This window comes from Protopterus annectens, chromosome 8.part0, assembly GCF_019279795.1.
Source record: "Protopterus annectens isolate FY-2018-M chromosome 8.part0, PAN1.0, whole genome shotgun sequence".
Lineage (NCBI taxonomy): Eukaryota > Metazoa > Chordata > Ceratodontiformes > Protopteridae > Protopterus > Protopterus annectens.
In genome coordinates, this window is record NC_056741.1 from 291,272,083 (window position 1) to 291,292,617 (window position 20,535).

At 39.2% G+C, this 20,535-nt stretch overlaps 1 protein-coding gene across 4 annotated transcripts in view; it reads left to right on the top strand.

Moving 5' to 3' along the window:
* The window catches only part of MEF2D (myocyte enhancer factor 2D), a 1,758,957-nt gene that overhangs the window by 1,016,461 nt on the left and 721,961 nt on the right, over positions 1–20,535 (top strand). For all 4 annotated transcript variants that reach the window (XM_044079787.1, XM_044079789.1, XM_044079788.1 and 1 more), the window contains exon 4: positions 16,642–16,855. In XM_044079787.1, the coding sequence (XP_043935722.1) occupies positions 16,802–16,855 (54 nt within the window). In that variant the 5' untranslated portion in view covers positions 16,642–16,801. The remainder of the gene's footprint in view (positions 1–16,641; positions 16,856–20,535) is intronic.

Genomic DNA, 20,535 nt, shown 5'->3' on the forward strand with positions numbered 1-20,535 from the left:
AATTATTGCTTGGAAAGACATCTGCCACTAAAAATGACAATGTTGTTAAATGAATGCCAACTGAAAAGTATCACACTTTCTTTATTCAAATGGATTTTTGTTCTATAAGGGGCTACTGGAATGTTGTTCATATCACTTAAAAATGGCCATCGACATGTTTTTTTTTTTTTTTTTTTTTTATGAAGTGCTTAGAAAACACAACATTTGGGATTGGGCTTAAGCTTTCAATTAAATGTTTACTAACTTGCCAAAATGAAAACGTACATGAGTTTATATGCAACGGTTCTTCCCATTCTCAATTAATCATTTTTCAACCAGTAGATGACGCTTTAAAAAAAAAAAATACGCGTACTACCGAACAGCTGTTTCTAGGATGACGATTGCATCTTTTAGCTGTCTTTATGGCTCAATGACTGTATGTGCACCCTATGTCTATTTGTACATTTTTATTTTGTGTGTATGCAGAAAAGGCTTCTGCTTATCAAGAATGTTTTTTTTTAACCATTATTTTAATGGGCAAACAATGTAAATGTGGTTGATGGTCTCTGAATACAGTGTGTTGCCATGCATTTTTCATGTTAATCAGAAGAAGTATGTGTTTAACAATGAAATGTTTTATATGTATCCAAAAGAGAAATAAGTTTTATCTTTTACAATTCCCTACTTATATTATCACAGAAATACATGAAAAGACAGTACTTGCGCAGCTATGCAACCACATTTATACTGTTGCCCCGATAATGGAAAAGTACCCTACTTTTTAGCTGCAGTGCTTGAAAACTATCTTAAGATACTAATATTACACTCTGCACCTATGTCTAGTTTAAATTCAACATTTTTCATATTAATGCTTTCCAACAGTCTGACTTGCATTATTCTCTCCCCATGCTGTGGACAGAACTAGATCATTGTCAAATGGAGCCCTAGGCAGGGTAGTGGACCCAGGGTCCCATCACTACAGTCATTCCATTGTCTCTTAACTTGGCTGTCTCTCTCCAATTTGTCTTTTTTTTTTTTTGAAAAACTACTGTTCAGGAGTATGTTTGGACTTACCTTCTTGGCAGTGGTTCCAAGTGTGTGTACCCCCAAGTAACATTGTGGTGGTACTTCACACCTGAACTAAGTTTACTATCCCTTTCGCATTACATAGTACACATCCTGCTTTCCAGATAGAGGAGTTATTTCTTTCTACCTGACTCGTATTTGCTGGTTACGTCTGAGGACCCAGGTCTTTCCCTAGGATTTCCACTTGTCATTCTTTTTGCAGAATAGTTCCTATTGGGCTTCTGCTGAAAATGGGCTTCTACCCAGTTGGACTTTCCTGGTAATCAAATGTCAATAAATAAATACATACATTTTTGGGCAGTTGTGTCCTACATCCAGACAAGCAAGCAAAAATTGAAAAACTGCAAATGCCCTGATATTTTAAAACTTTAAAAGCAAAAATATATTCCTATTTTTTTCTCTAATACTTGAACAGTCCAATTAAACACCTACCATAACATTGTGAATAAAATAGCAGATAAAACTCAGATTCTACAAAAGTGAGCTTCTTCTTAGTTAAAAACAGTGACATCCAGTATTTGCAGTAGTTGATGCTATGGTTTGTCCTGCAAAATTTCATGTTTCCATATAAAAAATGTGCCACTTCTGGCATTTAAAAAGATGGCATACATATCCTTTTAGTAGAAATGTGGGTGTGATCAGTCTTGCTCCTCCACTGTATCCTTTTCTTTTGGGAGACTATTAGGGTGAGTGAGGATTCTCTGAATTAAAGTCATTTTGCTCCTGTCTGCTTTGGAGCTAGTCTAAAGAGAGAAAATATTTGCACCCTGTTAGCATATTTATGCCAGCTCTTGTAGTGGATAGTCTTGATTTTGACTCTTTGGAGGAAAATGAACCTGAACAGGACTCTTAACCATTTTTCTACACAGCTGAAGTCATACTGATCGCTGTATGTGTGTCCCTTCCAGATGTTATTAAATCCAGTTTGTTGTTCAGTTTTGACAGTGATAAGTAGTTAAGTAAATATTGCCAGTGAAAATTCAGGGAATCAAATACCGGACTACTGGATGAAACTCATTAGCAACCCATAGCCTTAATTATAAAGTGCCCGTTTGTGTTTTTTGTATTTCTTGATATAGATATCTTGATATAGATATTGTGCATTGTAGTCTATTTTCATTTTATGTTGTAGATTTTAATACTGTAGGCTTATGTGAAGGTTTTATGGTGGCGGTGTTTTGTGTTCTGTATGCTACTTTCTCTGCGGTTGATCACTGTGTTGTACTGTCAGGTTTAGAGATGTTTGTCATGTATGTAATTTATATATGTTTTTGGGGTTTTGTGCAGTATATACTGTTAATACTTCACTGTATTATGTATAGCAGTTTATTTGGGTATTTTATTCTTTTATTTTGTTGTTTTCTTTACCGTATTCTATCTTCTTGTTACATAGTGCACCTTATCTACTTTAGTGTTTATGTAAGAACAGTAAATTGCTTCCTCTACATTTTTGAAGGCTTATTATTATTTTTTTTTCAAGTTTATTGTGGATTGTTGCAGTCTGTTGCTAGCTTTCTTTCATTTATTTTTGTGACTGTTTTTATGTGTTGATGAATTGTCTTTTTTTTTTCACTTCATTCTGCCTTTCAGCCTATTTTTTCATTGTTTAATGTGATTTTACTTTGTAGTCCTTTTCTTTTTATTGTGTTGTTGTTATTGTTCATTGTGAAAATTGTACATTGAATGTTGTAATTATTAAGCACATTTTGATGAATATAAATGCACTGATGATGTGTTTTTGTAAAGGGTTTTCATGACCTCGACTATTTATATATGTACTAACTCTCAGGTTGATGTAGGCATATATGTTGAGTTGTCACAGTCTTGGACTTCGTATATATTCATGGTTTGGCACAAATGTTGGCATTTCAATAATCTCATACATGGTCCTTGAAATATCAACAGGAGCCTGTTTGGTGTTTTTTTTTTTTTTTTTTTTTTTTTTTAATTATTACTTGTCCATAGATTTGTTTAACACTTTCTTGTTGTTTTGTTCTGTTCTTATTTGCTCTTTTGTGATATAATGTTATACACGTCATGTTCCTGTTTTCTTCTGTTCTTTCCTTTGATTTGTTTATTGCTGTGTTTTGTCATGTTATGGAGCTTTTTGTCAGAGTGTTTATTCAGGTGTGTTGTATGTGTGTGTGTATATATATATATATATATATATATATATATATATATCTACACACGTACAGTGCAATGAAAAAGTATTTGCCCCCTTCCTGATTTCTTATTTCTTTGCATGTTTGTCACACTTAAATGTTTTAGATCATCAAACAAATTTAAATATTAGACAAAGATAACCCAAGTAAACACAAAATGCAGTTTTTAAGTGATGATTTTATTTATTAAGGGAAAAAAAACTATCCCAACCTACATGGTCCTATGTGAATTGCCCCCCTTGTTAAATCATGAAGTAACTGTGTTTAATCACATTTTTGGGGAAGCAGAGTTCAATTTCACTAGCTACACCCAGGCCTGATTACTGCTAGACCTGTTGAATCAAGAGATCACTTAAATAGAACCTGTCAGACCATGAGGCTGTTGTACTTGTTTCTTTGTCTTTAAAGGTGCTTTAGTCTTTGCCTTTGTAGCTGGAGTCACTTTAATGTATAATTGAGTAGGTCTGAAAACACCCTCAGAAGCTGATGCCTGCACAGCGGCTCCGGACCCATCTGAGGGGAATTGTCTTCGAAAGACCAATACCTTGAGCTTCCAGCGGCCTAGTCGACTCCACGTGGTAGTCTGTAGCGGCCTGCGAGTCCAAAGTAGCGGGCATCAGGGGCTGCAAAAGCACCTCACTGAGAACTGATGAACCGGCGACTGGCTTAGAGGAAGCCTCGTCGTCTGTTTTGGACCTTGGATGCCTGTCCTTTTCTTTTTCTTTGCGTTTCTTGTGAATTCCGGTAGTCGGATGGCTATCCGACGGCATTGTGTAATTAAATCTTTTGCCAAAATAGTGAAATGCAAAATCGTACCGACGCTTGGGTTGTGCTGCAGGACAATGATCCAAAACACACCAGCAAGTCCACCTCTGAATGGCTTAAAAAAAACAAAATGAAGATTTTGGAGTGGCCTAGTCAAAGTCTGGACTTGAATCCAATTGAGATGCTGTGGCATGACCTTAAAAAGGCGGTTCATGCTTCAAAACTCTCCAAATATGGCTGAATTAAAACAATTCTGCAAAGAAAAGTGGGCCAAAATTCCTCAACAGCGATGTGAAGGACTCATTGCCAGTTATCTCAAATGCTTGATTGCAGTTGTTGCTGCTAAGTGCGGCACAACCAGTTATTAGGTTTAGGCGACAATTACTTTTTCACATAGGGCCATGTAGGGTTGGAAAGATTTTTTTCCTTAATAAGTAAAATCATCACTTAAAAACTGCATTTTGTGTTTAAATACAAAAACAAAGATAGGCAGCAAGCTGCAGAATTCCAATCAGTTTATTGTTAGCGCTTTTGTTCAGGAAATACATGAACTTCTTCAGACAAAGAAACCCCAAGAGTCCTCAGTTAAAATAAGACTGTCAATTAAGATGAGATAATTAATTATAAAACCAATTAACATAACTTGAGAAATTTAAAGAGCCAGTGTTATACAAGGTAAAACATATATGTAAATAAATATAAATGCTTTTTTTAAAAAATCAGCAACAATTTTAAAATCACAACACATCAGTCTTATTACTTAATTTTCTTGTGTATATAAATTAATCTAAATACTGCTGAATGCTAGATAACAACTTGACCAACTCAAACAAATGGAAATATAAAATTTGTGTAAATGTATACTGATAGATATGTATAACTAAATATTTATAAATTCAAGTATTAGAAAAGTTGTTATACAACTGAATTTCACCTTTGTAGGGTTTTTAATTTCAAAAAACATTTTATCGAGCAGTATTCATTAAGCCCTGGTAGAACATGTGAATATGTTTTAATTTGCCAAACAAGTTCCTGTTCTTCAAGCTTTAAATCCTAGGGCCCACCTTTAATGTTCCTAACTATTTGTTGTAATATTGTAAACTGGAATTTATGTGTGGGGTATTCTAGAATGTGTCTAGCCAAAGCATTTGTTGTATTACCCCTACTAATTTGGTATTGGTGTTCATAAATTCTCTGCTTAAACATTCTTTCAGTTTTACCAATGTAGTAGCTTTGGCAACATTGGCATAAAGCAGCATGTACTACTACTGCTGTTTCACAGTTAAATTTTCCAGTGATGGTGTAGATTTTGTTACGTATGTGAAATTTATTAGTTACCACAATGTGCTGGCACTGCTGACATCTCCCACACTTTCTCATCCCCTGGTTGTTGGGGCATTTTTGATTGTTCCTTTCCAACAAATCTTTAAAATGTAGGCCTCTTCTATAGGTAATATGTGGTCTGTCTCCCAATTTCATATTAATAGCACTGTCCTCTGATATTATAGCCCAATTTTTAATCATCATATTTTTAATGACAAGTAGTAAGAAAGCTTATTCTGCCATCATAATTCCTAATTCTATTCTCCCTATGCTCATCAGGGGGAGTATCACTTATTGTTTCTCCATAACCCCTGCATAGTATAAGTTTAAAATGGCCAGTAGTCCTTTTAGTAGCCACTTCATCAAACAATTGTTGAAAAAGCTGTTCTGGGTAGCCCCTTTCACGAAACATGACTTTCAATGTGTTACATTCAAACCGAAAGACAGTCTCTGATGACACCATTCTGGCTGCCCTAACCAGTTGGCCCTTAATAACTGCCCTTTTCTGGTCGAATGGGTGGCTGCTACTAAAGTGTAGAAGTATTTGAGTAAGTAGGTTTCCTGAAAATACTAGCCTTAAATCTATTATTGGGTCTATCTTTAGATAGTGATACGCCCAGAAAATAAATGGAGTCTGTGTTAAACTCAAAAGTGAAATCTAGGAATTCTGTGAATTTGGAGATTTCATTAATAAAAGATTTTGAGTGAAAGGGAAGGTCTACAAGAGGGTGGTGAGACCAGCTATGATGTCCTTCAAGGATGCATCTGCAGTCCTAACATATGGGTTGTCCTGCCTCAGGCAGCCCTTCGGTCGGCCGGATTCCAAAGTCTGGGTCTGGCCTCTGCTGATGTCGCACTTCACCCGACGTCATAGCTGCTGTCAATTGGGTATAAAGGCATCAGCCGACGCCATTTTCCTCAGTCTTTCTTGCCGCGCGGTGCCCGAAGCAGAAGCTGTTCGCAAGTGTCGGTCGGTCAGAACCAGAGATTACTACTACCGAAGACTTCAAAAAAGCTAAGTACCCCATTGGGGACTCTTTCTTGCCTCAGCCGATGTCAGAAAAAGTAAATAACTGTTTAACTTGTGGGAAACAAATACCTCATAAGGATTTCCACTCTTACTGCCTTCCTTGCTTAGGCCCAGACCATGACGTAGCAGCTTGTCTAGCCTGTGCTTCCTTCAACCGACGGACACTTAAACGTCGGTCGGAGTTTGCAGAGGAGTTTTTCGGACCCGCTTTTGCTTACAACATGCCGTCGGAGACTCCGACTTCACAATTAGCTAAAAAGCGTAAGGAAAAGGACCGACACTCGCGGTCCGCGGTTACGGCCGAAACCACGGTTAAGCCAACCGCGAGTGTCTCGGTTTCGGCGGAAACCGAGTCCTTGGTTCTTCCTTCAGCCGAAAGCATGCCTCCTACATCCGAGGCCCCACCCAGCATGGCTGAATCTGCTACTGAATTTCCACCTGCTGTTGCAGGTTCTCAGGATTTATCAGATACTATTCCCTTAGAAATATCTACTCCTGCACGTGGAGCTACTAGGCCCCCTGCATCCATGTCTATCAAGGCTTTTTCTAGGGCTAAAGCAGCTAAATCTTCTAAGGCCTTGCCTGCTAAAACCCCCTCACACAGGCCTAGCTCTAGTTCCCAAATGCTCAGCCTGGCAGAGGATCTCATTTCTTTGATCAGGGGATCCCAACCTCACCCTGACAGGGCCTCTCATCCCCCTCCAGAGAAGAGGCCTAGAGCAGAGCCCCCTGAGCCAGTTTCTACAGATTATTCCTCTGATGATTCAGAAAACTCAAATCCTCCAGAAGGTCCTTATTCTCCATATGAGGACTCTGACGCAGAAGAACTCCATTCCTTCTGCCTCTCCTCCTGAGGAATTTTCTTTTGGGGAAACCTTGCATGCTATGAGAGAGCAATTTCAATGGCAGGGCCAGGATTTTTCAGATTCTAGGAAAAGGCTAAGGACCTTTTTACATTTGCCACAGCATAGGCCTTTAGCCATTCCTCTAGTACTAACAGTTGTGGATGATGCATTTAATGATGCTTGCACTGCCCCTGACTCTCTTCCCCCGGCCCCTGCTAAGCCCGACAGATACTACAGGGTCCCAGACACACATTATCACTTGTATAAGGCTCCTATTGCAAATCCTGAAACTATTTCACAGGGCCCCAAAGCTGTAGCAACTGCCTCTGCAAAAAAAACCCCTCCCCTCTGAAAGAGAATCTAGAGCATTAGAGAGGTGGGGTAAAAAAGTTTATACTTCTGCTACTCTTTCGGCTAGGGCCTTAAACTGTCAATTCCACATGATTCAGTATCAGGAATTTTTGTTAGATCAGCTAAATAAAAAACTGTCCTCTCCTGAACCTATAGACCGTAAGTCCCTTCAGGATTTTGTACATAACACTCAGCAGGTCAGTAATCATTCCTTAAAATGCAGCTATGATGCACTGGAGGCTTCCTTTAGATCAGCTATGACTGGTACAGTGATCAGAAGGCATGCATGGTTAAAAGAGCAATCCTTACCAGACCATGTAAAGTCAAAGCTCCTAGATGCTCCCATGGAGAAACACAGTTTGTTTGGCTCCCCTGCACAGCAAGTGTTAAAGAAGGTGGAAGAAAAAGCAAAATCTGTCCAAACAGTCAAGGATTTCTTACAGGTCCAGCCTCCGAGGTTTAGTAGGAATTGGCCTTCGAAGAATTGGTCCTTTCCAGACACCACCAGAGCACAGAGAGGCAAAAATAGGCGCCCAAGAGGCAGAGGTCAATCCAGAGGTGCCTACAGGGGACGTCAGTGGCAGCCTAACAACCAGAGAAGTACTGCCACAGATCCAGCTACTACCACTTCCACAGGACAGGCACAGTGACTTGGCTCTGATACCGCCTACCAGGGAACAACTGGAAGCACCCTTAGGCGGAAAGCTAGCCTTATTTTCAGTAAACTGGCATTACATTACAGGAGACAAATGGATTTTACAGACAATAGACAAAGATTACAGGTTTCACTTCCATACTCTACCAAGGAAGAGAGGAATGCCAAACCTACCACCAAACCAAAAAACAAACGCTCTAGGACAAATCAACCACTTACTAAGGATGAGAGCTATAGAAAAGGTACCGTCTATGGAACAAGGACAAGGATTTTATTCCAGACTTTTCCTGGTACCAAGAAAGGAAAACCAATGGAGACCGATTCTTGACCTGTCCGCTCTGAACACATATCTCATTGTTCCAAAATTCAAAATGCTGACCCTACAGCAACTTCTTCCCATGCTGGGCAAGGAGTCTTGGCTGGTGACTCTAGATCTCAAGGAGGCATACCTGCACATCCCTATACGACCAGATTGCAGAAGATACCTCAGATTTCTTGCAGGATCAGAGCATTATCAATTCTCAGCATTGCCCTTTGGCTTATCTACTGCGCCCAGAGTATTCACGAAATGCCTGGCATCAGTAATTGCTCATTGCAGACTTCAGGGAATTCAAATTTATCCATACCTGGACGACTGCCTGATACAAGCGGACAACAAAAACAAATTAACAAAAGATTTGGGAAAGGTTATTCACCTATTGCAAGCCCTGGGATACACAGTCAACATAAAAAAGTCAAGGCTGGTACCATCCCAAAGGATAACATTCTTGGGTGCAGAACTGGACACATCAAATCACATGGCATTTCTCACAGCAGAAAAGCAAAAGAAACTACCACTCTATTTCATGACATTAACAACACAGAACCAGCTTACAGCAAGGAAAGTCCTGCAAGCCCTGGGTTACATGGCATCCTGCATAATATTGATTCCACATGCCAGACTACATATGAGGAAGTTGCAATGGTACCTAAGGAATTTATGGTCTCAGCACAAGCACAGCCTAGAAACCCAAATTCCAATAATTCCATGCCTGAAGCAAGAATTCCTGTGGTGGGCTCAGGCCTGCCAGTTGAACAGAGGTCTGCCCTTCCACAGCCCTCACCCAAGCCAGACTATCACCACGGACGCCTCAGACCTCGGTTGGGGGGCACACATGGTGGACAAGTGTATACAAGGCCTATGGACACAAGACCAGCTGAACCTACACATAAATCAAAAAGAGATGCTGGCAGTGAAACAGGCAATTCAGACATTCAGACCGTTTCTTCAACAAGGTCATTTGCTGATAAGGACGGACAACACCACAGTTATGTGGTATATCAACAAACAGGGAGGCACCCATTCATATCCTCTATGCCGGATGGCAATGGACCTGTGGAATGTGGCCCTGAACCTCAACATTCAGCTCCAGGCCATATTTATGCCAGGAAAAGAAAATGTACTAGCAGACACCTTAAGCAGAACTACCACGGATGCCCACGAATGGATGCTGCATCTAGACATCTTCAAATCCATAACAAAGAAATGGGGGCTTCCAGAAATAGACCTGTTCGCATCCCCACACAACCACCAATTGAGCAAATTCTGCACAAGGACTTACCACCCACCTGCTTGGAAGGTGGACTCCCTATCCTTCAGTTGGGAAAACCTGACAGCATATGCATTCCCACCTCTTCCTGTGATGCACAAAGTGCTACTGAAGATCAAAGAAGATCACCCAAGGATCATCCTGATAGCTCCAGACTGGCCGAGGCAGCATTGGTACCCGCTACTGAGGAGTATGTCTCGGACACACGCATGGCCTCTACCTCTAGTTCCTTTACTGCTAACACAAAACAACTTCAAGATCCTGCATCCAAACTTGAAAACACTGCAGCTAGCGGCTTGGAACCTCACATAAAACAAAATAACCCAGATTTATCTCAGAGGGTTAAAGACATTATCCTGGAGGCTCGCAGACCCTCCACAAGGAAAACTTATTCAGCAAAATGGAAAAGATACCTCATTTGGAGTACACCAAAAGGAGAAAATGTATCAGTGGCAAACATAGCTAACATCCTGGAATATTTAGCAGAGCTTTTCCACAATGGCCTGTCTTACTCCTCCATTAAGATTCATGCATCAGCAATTTCAGCAGAATACAACATGGACCCTCCAGTCTTCTCTCATCCTTTACTCAGGCAGTTTCTGAGAGGAATTAAAAATGTAAAGCCTCCAAGGAAGCCACCTTTGCCTACATGGGACCTGAACTTTGTACTAGAAAAATTAACACTTCCCCCTTTTGAACCAGCAGCAATAGCAGAATTACAGTTCTTATCTTGGAAAACTGCTTTCCTGCTTGCAATCACTTCAGCAAGAAGGGTTTCTGAATTACAGGCATTAATGGCAGTACAGCCCTTCCTTATCTTCCATCAGGATAGAGTGTCCTTGAGAAATAACCCTACTTTTATGCCAAAGGTGGTCTCCAGGGTATTATTGAACCAAGCAATCCACCTACCAATATTCTTCCCCAACCCACAGAACAGGGGGGAAAGACTACTGCATACCTTGGATGTGCACAGACAATTGCGCTACTACCTGGACAGAACCAAGTACAATAGAAAAACTGACCAGCTTCTGGTAGCATATGCAACAGGAATGGAAGGAAAAGCAATTTCAAAACAGACCATCTCAAAATGGATAGGAAATTGCATTAGATTTTCTTACTCTTTTCATGGAAAGACAACTCCAGAAAACATCAGACCTCACTCCACAAGGGCTACAGCCACTACTGCAGCTTTCTTACGAGGAGTGGCTACCAAAGACATTTTAGAGGCTGCTACTTGGAGCTCCGTGCATACATTTGCCAAGCATTATAATCTGCCTTTATACTCCAGATCCCGAGCAGGTTTTGCCACTGCTGTTTTGCAAGGGATCTTAACTATACCATAATCTTCTTAGTGCCTCCTCCCCCAGTTTGGCTATGGTATTCTACCCATATGTTAGGACTGCAGATGCATCCTTGAAGGACATAGTACAGTTTTGTACCTACCATAAATGTAGATGTCCGAGAGGTATGCATCTGCAGTCAGGATTACCCACCCTCCTTCCCCTCTGTGGTACTCCTAGAGTATTTGCCCATCTTGTAGCTAGCTGGGGGAATCTATTATGGTGTATTTGTTTGTATATATGTATATACATGTTTATTTTTTATTTGCTCTCTACTGTTTGGAATCATTTGCATTCATCCAAATTTAGCCTACTTAGAGGGCAACTGGCATCTGGGGCAAGAAACACTGAGGAAAATGGCGTCGGCTGATGCCTTTATACCCAATTGACAGCAGCTATGATGTCTCGTGAAGTGCGACATCAGCCGAGGCCAGACCCAGACTTTGGAATCCGGCCGACCGAAGGGCTGCCTGAGGCAGGACAACCCATATGTTAGGACTGCAGATGCATACCTCTCGGCCATCTACATTTGTGGCAGGTACAAAACTGTACTTTATATGGGTTGGAGACAGTGGCATTGACAAAAAGGCAGGAGTTTGAGCTGGATGTGGCAGAATTAAAGATGTTAAGATTTGCACTGGGTGTGATGAGGGTGGACAGGATTAGGAGTAAGTATATTAGAAGGTCAGCCCAGCTTGGAAGGTTTGGAGACAAAGCCAGAGAGGCACGATTACGTTGGTTTGGACATGTGCTGAGGAGGGATGCTGAGTGTATTGGGAAAAAGATGCTAAGGATGAAGCTACCAGGTAACAGGAAAAGAGGAAGGCCTAAGATAAGGTTTATGGATGTGGTGAGAGAGGACATGCAGGTGGTTGGTGTGACAGAGCAAGATGCAGAGGACAGGAAGAAATGGAAACAGGTGATCTGCTGTGGAGACCCCTAATGGGAACAGCCGAAAGAAGATGATGATGATTAATAAAAGATTTTACTAAATATAGACTTCCTTTCCACATAAAAAAACATGTTGTCCTGATATCTAGTGTACCATTTTATATTTTCCTTGAAAATGGAGTTCTGAAATAGGAAATGTGTTTCTCAAAATGCCATGACTGAATTTGCAAAACTGCCACAGCATGGGGAGCTCATGGCTACCCCAGTTTTTTGCAAAAAATATTCTTTGTCAAAAAGCATAAAGTTATTATTCAAAACTAGATCTAACAAGGACGCAATTACATTTATCTCTTGCTGGTCCATCTCTTTCAAAAATAGAAATTCACTAACTCATTCAATGCCAACCTCTTGAGGTATGACGGTATACAGATCCTTTATGTCTACCGTCAAAAAATTACACTCTCCGTCAAATTCAAGAGAATTAATATTCTCTAAAAAAAAACATGAATCCTTACAAATTTGGGGTTCACTGCAAATAAGTGGCTTAAGTTTACAATCCACATATTTGGCACATGCATAAATAATGGATCTCCTGCCATCCACAGTTGGTCTAAAGGGTGGATCCATTATACTTTTGTGGATTTTGGGAGATCCAAATAACATTGGTGTTACTGGTGCTGACATGCATAGGTAATTATATGTGTCTATATCAATACTGTTTTCCAAAAACAGGTAATTTAAACTTTCTTTGATTCTTCTGTGTGCACTATTCACTTTGTTTAAACTAACTGTAGAATAACATTCAGTAGATAAAACATTCGACATTTTGTTAATATAATCCACTTCATCCATGAACACAAGGCCGCCACCTTTATCTGGCTTCATTACTCTAACATGGCAAATTTTCAACAAGTTAAATAGTCCAAATTCATCAACTGTCATATTTTTAACTTGTCTCTGTTGATTTTTTGCCATTAAAGACCTTATGTCCATCTCACAAATATGTTTGAATATAGAAAGCGACTCATTAATAGGAGGGCTGAAAACACTAGATATACACAAATCATTGTGTACAGCAGACAGATTCCCAAACAAAACTGCTAAATTCATTTTACATATGTATAAGTTTAAGTCAGTGATAGTTCTTGATATATTAGCTCTCTTATCTGGTATGACTGTTAATCCTTTAGCCAGTAGCTCTACTATTCCGCTGCTGATGTATATAGAGAAGAAATTATACACTTTAAAGTCCCCAGATAAGTTAGTAATAATGTCTGTTACCTTGTTTATCTCCTCTTGCGATTCTGCTTCTTCCATTGGTATCCCCCATTCCTCCCTTGTTGTTGTAAATTCTTTTGTTTGCTTCTGACCACCTGAAAATCCTGGCTAGTAGAAGAACCGTTATTCTGGCATTCATTTAAGTATTGTCCATTGACTCTTTGCTGATTTTCTCTAACCCATTCGCTGCGCCTTGGTAAAGGTGTTTGTAACATGCTGTTGTCATTATTCTGGTCAGGTGAGCTTAGTTGGGGGCATTGCAAAGTATTTGAAGCCTCTCCTTCACTACTGTTTTCAAGGGAACTAGAATTTGTTGAATTCAATGGGACTGGATAGGCGTTCCCATTAGAATATGCAATTACATTTATTTTAATTTTCTTCTTTTTAACTTCAGCCACTCTGTTTATTGTGTGAGCTATGCTTGTAAAAATGCAAGCACAGTCATACCTGTATCGCTGGAAATCATTATCTGATATTATTCGATGCTCCAAAATCTCTAAATCACTTCGCAGAGGGTCAATTTGTGAAATATATTGTGTGATGAGCATTTCTAAAAAATCGAAGCCTTGCTTATCAAATAAGCCAAGCAACTCCAGATGGAAGGGTGATTTATTAATGAGACCAACTGGATAGCACCATTGGCAAAGTCCCTTGGGTATAATTTTCTTAGGTGTACACTCCTGGAAGTAAGAAACTTCCAATTGAAGTTTCCGACATTTTAAAAGTTTTTGATCAAAACATTTCAAATTACTACAGATGGAGGTAAGCTGGGGCTCTTCTGCAGCATCAGAAATTACATTAGTGTTGCTGGAGATGAAAAATTGTGGAGCCCTTAAATAGTCAGACATTGCAGGAATTGAATTAGATGCCTGTTGTTGTATGGACTGTGTATTATGCATTGTACTCGTATTAATGCCCCCTTCACCATGGGAAATGGGGGGTAGTCCATTATTGATATAATTACTTAGAGGTGATACAGTAATTGCTGCATAAGACAAAATGTTACTGCTTACATTTCAGTTGTTAGAACCAGATCCAGGTATTCCACTAAAAGATGTGTTTGACGAATCCAGTCTCCTGGAAAGGTTATCCACTCGCTCAAGTAGTTGCTGTACTAAGAGGGTTAAATTCCCTACGGCATTCGCCTCAGTGTTGGACCCTCCTGGTGTATTAGCTCTATCTTGGGAAAAAAGTGGATGAGAATTAAATGCAGCTTCACTTGCCGTACCAAACTGAATAAACACAAAACAAAAAATAAACTTATAACCGAAAACAAAAACAAAGATAGGCAGCAAGCTATAGAATTATGTTAGCACTTTCGTTCAGGAAATACATGAACTTCCTCAGACAAAGAAACCCCAAAAGTCCTCAGTTAAAATAAGACTGTCAGTTAAGATGAGGTAATTAATTATAAAACCAATTAACATAACTTGAGAAATTTAAAGAGCCAGTGTTATACAAGGTAAAATGTATATGTAAATAAATATAAATGCTTTTTTTTAAAAATCAGCAACAATTTTAAAATCACAACACATCAGTCTTATTACTTAATTTTCGAGTGTATATAAATTAATCTAAATACTGTTAAATGCTAGATAACTTGAACAACTCAAACAAATGGAAACATAAAATTTGTATAAATATATACTGATAGATATGTATAAATAAATATTTATAAATTCATTCAAGTATTAGAAAAGTTGTTATACAACCGAGTTTCACCTTTGTAAGGCTTTTAATTTCAAAATACATTTTATCGAACAGTATTCATTAAGCCATGGTGGAACATGTGCATATGTTTTAATTTGCCAAACAAGTTCCTGTTCTTCAAGCTTTAATTCCCAGGGCCCACCTCTAACGTTCCTAACTATTTGTTGTAATATTGTAAACTGGAATTTAAGTGTGGGATATTCTAGAATGTATCTAGCTAAAACGTCTGTAGCATTTTTCAAACACACACACACACACACACACACACACACACACACACACACACACACACACACACACACACACACACATGATGTGTAGCAATCTCTTAGATGAGTCACCCTTCTGACACCCATACACAGACACAGATGCATGTATGTATGTGTATCTGTTTGTGCATCACTCTAAAAAGATCAAAAGACGGAAAAAAACACATGTTTTGCAGAAGACAAGTCAACCTGCAACCACATGTGGGGGGCTATGCTAGTTACATATACCAACTCCAAGAGCACACGTCTCAAAAAACTCCAGCTTTAGTCCATAGCATATCACCTACTCCGAGGTGATCTGTGCCTAACATATAAAGCTATGTCAAACCCAGAGCTGTTGGACATGCTGCACCTAAAGAAATCCCAATCCGTCCGAGCTACACGGTCTAGAGACCTAAACCTTGTCACCACAATAAACAGAACATGCTGGAGGGATAGATTCCTGTCCCAGAGACCTTCCATAGTCTGGAACAAGCTACCCATCTATGTCAAGCAAAGTTCCTCATTAGCACTGTTTAAGCAAAATCTTGATGAGTGGGTGGGAAATAGGAAATACATCCCGGGGATCACTTCTGTGGCTCTGCTTGACAGGGGCATAGGAAATATATGTGTGTGTGTGTGTGTGTGTGTGTGTGTGTGTGTGTGTATATATATATATATATATATATGTGTGTGTGTGTGTGTACTTGCACATGTGTATGTGCGTCAGAAGGGTGACTCAAACAGAATGCCATTCATCTACTTTGCTGATTTCAGCTTCTGGTCTTCTATCCCCTTACAGGGCACCTTTTGGCCTTTGTCATTTTAATGGAATAGATAAGAATGTTGTAATAATATTTCATAAGACAACTTCAGTACATTGTGTATCTGTGCCTGAATTGTGCAAGCGCTGCTGTATGTACATTGTAGCCTGTTTGTGCTGATCACCAGCTGTGTGCCTGTAGGCACAGTAAATATCAATTTTGTTTTTTGCTCTGCACCTTATTTGAATTCTACTTCTTTGAGTTCCATCCTATAAATTTTTGTGTGATCAGTTAGGGATAAGGTTAACTTATAAATGTCATTAGATATTAATTAAGTATTGAACTTATACCTTGTATCTTGTATTTAATTTTATTTGCATATTTTAAGAGCACTTTTTGCTTAATTTACAAAATAAGGTTAAAAGATATAGTGACAAGCTGGTAAAGAATTAACATTAACATCAGGATGTGAAACTTGATACAGTGCATGCAACACATGCTACCTGTGTTGATTCTGGGTGATTTCTAATGCAGTCCAGTTAGCAGTAATTTTGATATGAAGAGATTTCTAGTAGATTCCACATAGCAAATAATTTGTGTTTTTTTGTGTTTTGTTTTTCAGGATTGAAAAGAAGAACTGCTCTGCTGGTGTGCAGACTTGGAGTTTATAATAAAAAACAAAAATACCATGAACTGAAGGACAAAGAGAAAATATTTTCCTCAAGAAAAGGAATCTACTTCAGCACTAAGCTTTCTGCACTAAAAAAACAATTATAGGTAAAATGGGGAGAAAAAAGATACAGATTCAGCGAATAACAGATGAAAGGAATAGACAGGTAAGTGGGAGTATAAATCTAACTATGTCAAGACATAAGTAGGCCTAGACTAAGCTAACTAAGGTTCTCATAATGAGTTCTTCCCCTTTTCCCTAGAATCAGGATATTTTTTCAGTTTTGTTGGTAAAGTCATGAGTTACCAAGATTTTGGATTGAGGCATTTAAATTGGCTGCATAAGTATGATCTGAGTTATTGAGCATTAGTTAATGCAAAATAAGTTGCTGGAAGGTAGAAGAGACTGAGTGTAGAATATGTAAGCAGGTGCCCAAGTGTGAGGAAGGGTGGCTGAATAGTAGTCACAACATGGTAAATGGAGTAACCAAATGGATATGTACAACACACTGCCAGTGTAGAATGTCTTATTGGTTGATTCTGTTGTTTTTCTTTCAGCTTTTGTTTTATTCTTTGTTTTAGCTATAAGCTAACATCAGTTGTTATTGTGACAATTCATTGTTTAGAAGGAGTTTTTATGCTGGGCTGTGCACATTTCTTGGAACATATTTTTACTTCTGGTGGGCCATGACTACGAGTGGAAACACTTAGTTTGCTGACCCAGAATTAGTCCACCAATTGAAGCCCACTAACTCACTCATTAGCATGTTGGACTATTATTGACTCCACTTTCATAGTTTGATATGTAGATTTGTTACTCACCGTATTTCCCCCATTGTAGCTACCTCTCAAACAGAGAACAAACAGTGAAATGAGGAAATGATTTCTCCATCTTTTTGCCAATAACTATTGGTGTCCCATAAGGATCAATAGTAGGCCTCATACTTTTCAAAATATTCATCAGTTACCTTTGCACTGCTACAAAAATGCTACCATAGTTCATCACACTGATGCCTTGACCTTAATCTACTCTGCCAAATCTCTCTCTAACTCCAAGACCTTACACAGCAACCCTTCCTCTTAGTTGAAACATGGATAAATAATTCACAACTACTAGTAAGTCCCAAAGAAGAAAACATTACTGCTGTTCACCCCAAAACACTATTCACTGTCATCTCTGTCAACAAAACTGTAGTAGAACAAGTAAGTCACACAAAGTTACTGCCTGTCATCACAGATGACCAGTTGATATTTGACCACTGTGTATCACACATGGTTAAAAGTACAATTCGCGAAATAGGTACATTAAACAGAGTAAAAACATAGCTAGGAGTCATACAGCCTGTAATTTCTTCACTTCACTAACCTTAGCGTCTCACAACTGTTCAATCTGCAGCAGTCCTATAAAAAAACAGCCAAATTTGCAGTGAACTATAACAATAGGACATACCACTGCTTAGCCCTCAGTAAATTAAAATGGTTAGGACTACCATATCACCTAGCTCTTTCACTGCTAACTATAGTGCACAGACTTCTCTATAAGCCATAAAACTATCCAGCTCTTAACAACTTAGTAGAACACTAGAGTAAAATTTTATACTGTAGGGAAAAATCACTTATCACTACAACCAAATCATCTAATACTGCATGTGACTCTATATATTCAAATAGTGTTACTAAACTGTGGTACAACTTTCTACTAACACTAAAATCCATTCGGAATGCAAACCCGTTTATAACGCAATTAAAACTTCACCTTTCAAATCAGTGGACCTGCCCCTGTATATCTCGGGGATAAATGCCACAGTTACCTTCAGCTTGCAAGATACTCAAGCTGTTTCTCTTCGTTCAGAATTCCATGTCCCACAACTAGTTATCAGCAATACCCAAACACTTTTACTAGCATCTCTCAGCCATATAGAGTTTTGTGACACTTCTTACCCTGCACCTCTATACTTCTAATATAAACTGTGTGGCAGTCTTATGTATAATTATCTATGAATCTGATTTATACCACACCTCTTAACTGTATTTAGTTCCTTCCCTCATCTCCGTCTCTTTGGATTTCTAAGTGCTGATCACATAATCTATTACATATTTGACAAATGGTAAACCTCTTCAAATTCTAATGTTCTATGTCTAGCAATACATATGTATCTTTTATACTATAATAGTTGTCTTTATTTCATACAAATGTAATCTAACCAGCAAATGTATGAGTACAAGGAACTTAGAAAAACAAGCAAAAAAACTTGTACAACTAGAGAAAATCAACTACTACCATAGCATTCAAGAACACCACAATAATCCACAGAAAATCTGGGCCACAGTCAATAATATACTTTCACCAGATAAGTCAACCACCCCTACCTCAGCCACCTCCTCTGACAACATAGCAACCCAGTTTAATAAATACTTTACTGACACTATCCACTCCCTTGTAAATTCTCTTAACATTCCCAGTGATCCTGCCACTTCTGCCCCCCACCTCAGCAGCACCTCACAAAGGTGCCCCAACCAGTTCAAGTTACGACCAGTGTCTGTAGCTACCATAAAAAACTACTCCATAAACTCAAACCAACCACACTAGCAGTTGACTACATCCCAGCTGACTTTTTCAAAATTTTAGCAGATGCCATTGCATACCCTGTAGCCATACTCATAAATATATCTTTATTTGTGGGCTTGGTACCCACCATTTGGAAGATCTCCCATATCATTCCTTTACACAAAATTTACTAATTATTGTCCAGTTGCCATCCTGCCATCCTTATCCAAAATCTTTTTGAGAGTCATCCATACTCAACCCATAGATTAACTTCACACACATAACCTCTTATTGAACACGCAACACAGTTTTTGCCCCTACCACAGCACCACTACAGCACAAATAGCCTTCACAAATACAGTTAGCCACTTCAGGAACCATAGTCTCTATGTATCTGCCCTATGTTTGGATCTATCCAAAGCCTCTGATATGGTAAATCTTACTAAACTACTCAACTTGCTCTCCTCCTTCAACTTTTGTAGCTCTTCTATCACTTGGTTTCAAAGCTATCTGTCTGGACGTCAGCAAGGTGTACAGTGGCAAAATGACCTCCATTCTCTTCTCTCTGTTTCCCTAGGGGTCCCGCAAGGCTCCATCCTAGGACCTCTACTCTTCTCCTTATTCATCAACCATCTCAACACTTCCACTCTTCATGCACCTGTTATACAGTATGCATATGAGGCTACACTAATATGTGCATCCCCCTCGTTACAACACCTCAACACCATAACTCATGAATCTTTCCTAGCTGCAGAAGCATGGCTCACCAACTCCCAACTGATTCTCATCGCCAATAAAATAAAACTCCTTGATTCCACCCTACAAGATCTCCCTCTTCCCTTGCTTCCTTTACCATTGAATCCAGGAAGCAAACTGCTATCACCCCAATAACCCCACCAGACTACTAGGCATTGAAATTGATAACTTGAGATTCGATATCCACATTGCTCAAACTATTAAAAAGGTTCATAAGAAGCTAGGACTACTTTACAGGAACAAACAATTCCTAACCAGAACCACAAAACCTACTATTGCTCGCACTCACCTCCTGTCAGTGCTCCTGTACGCCTCCCCAATGTTGACCAACCTTCAAAAAATGATCTAACCAAGCTTAAATACTGTTAAAATAAAATCGCCAAACTTGCCACTGATGCCACTCACAGGTCTCATCACTGCACATCTCTAAAACAGCTACATTGGCTGTAACTCCCCCAGCTTTTGTGCTATAAACAAGTACCTTTGTCCACAAAATCCTCCAATAGCCTGATGCTACCCCCACACTCCAAAATCTCCTACAGC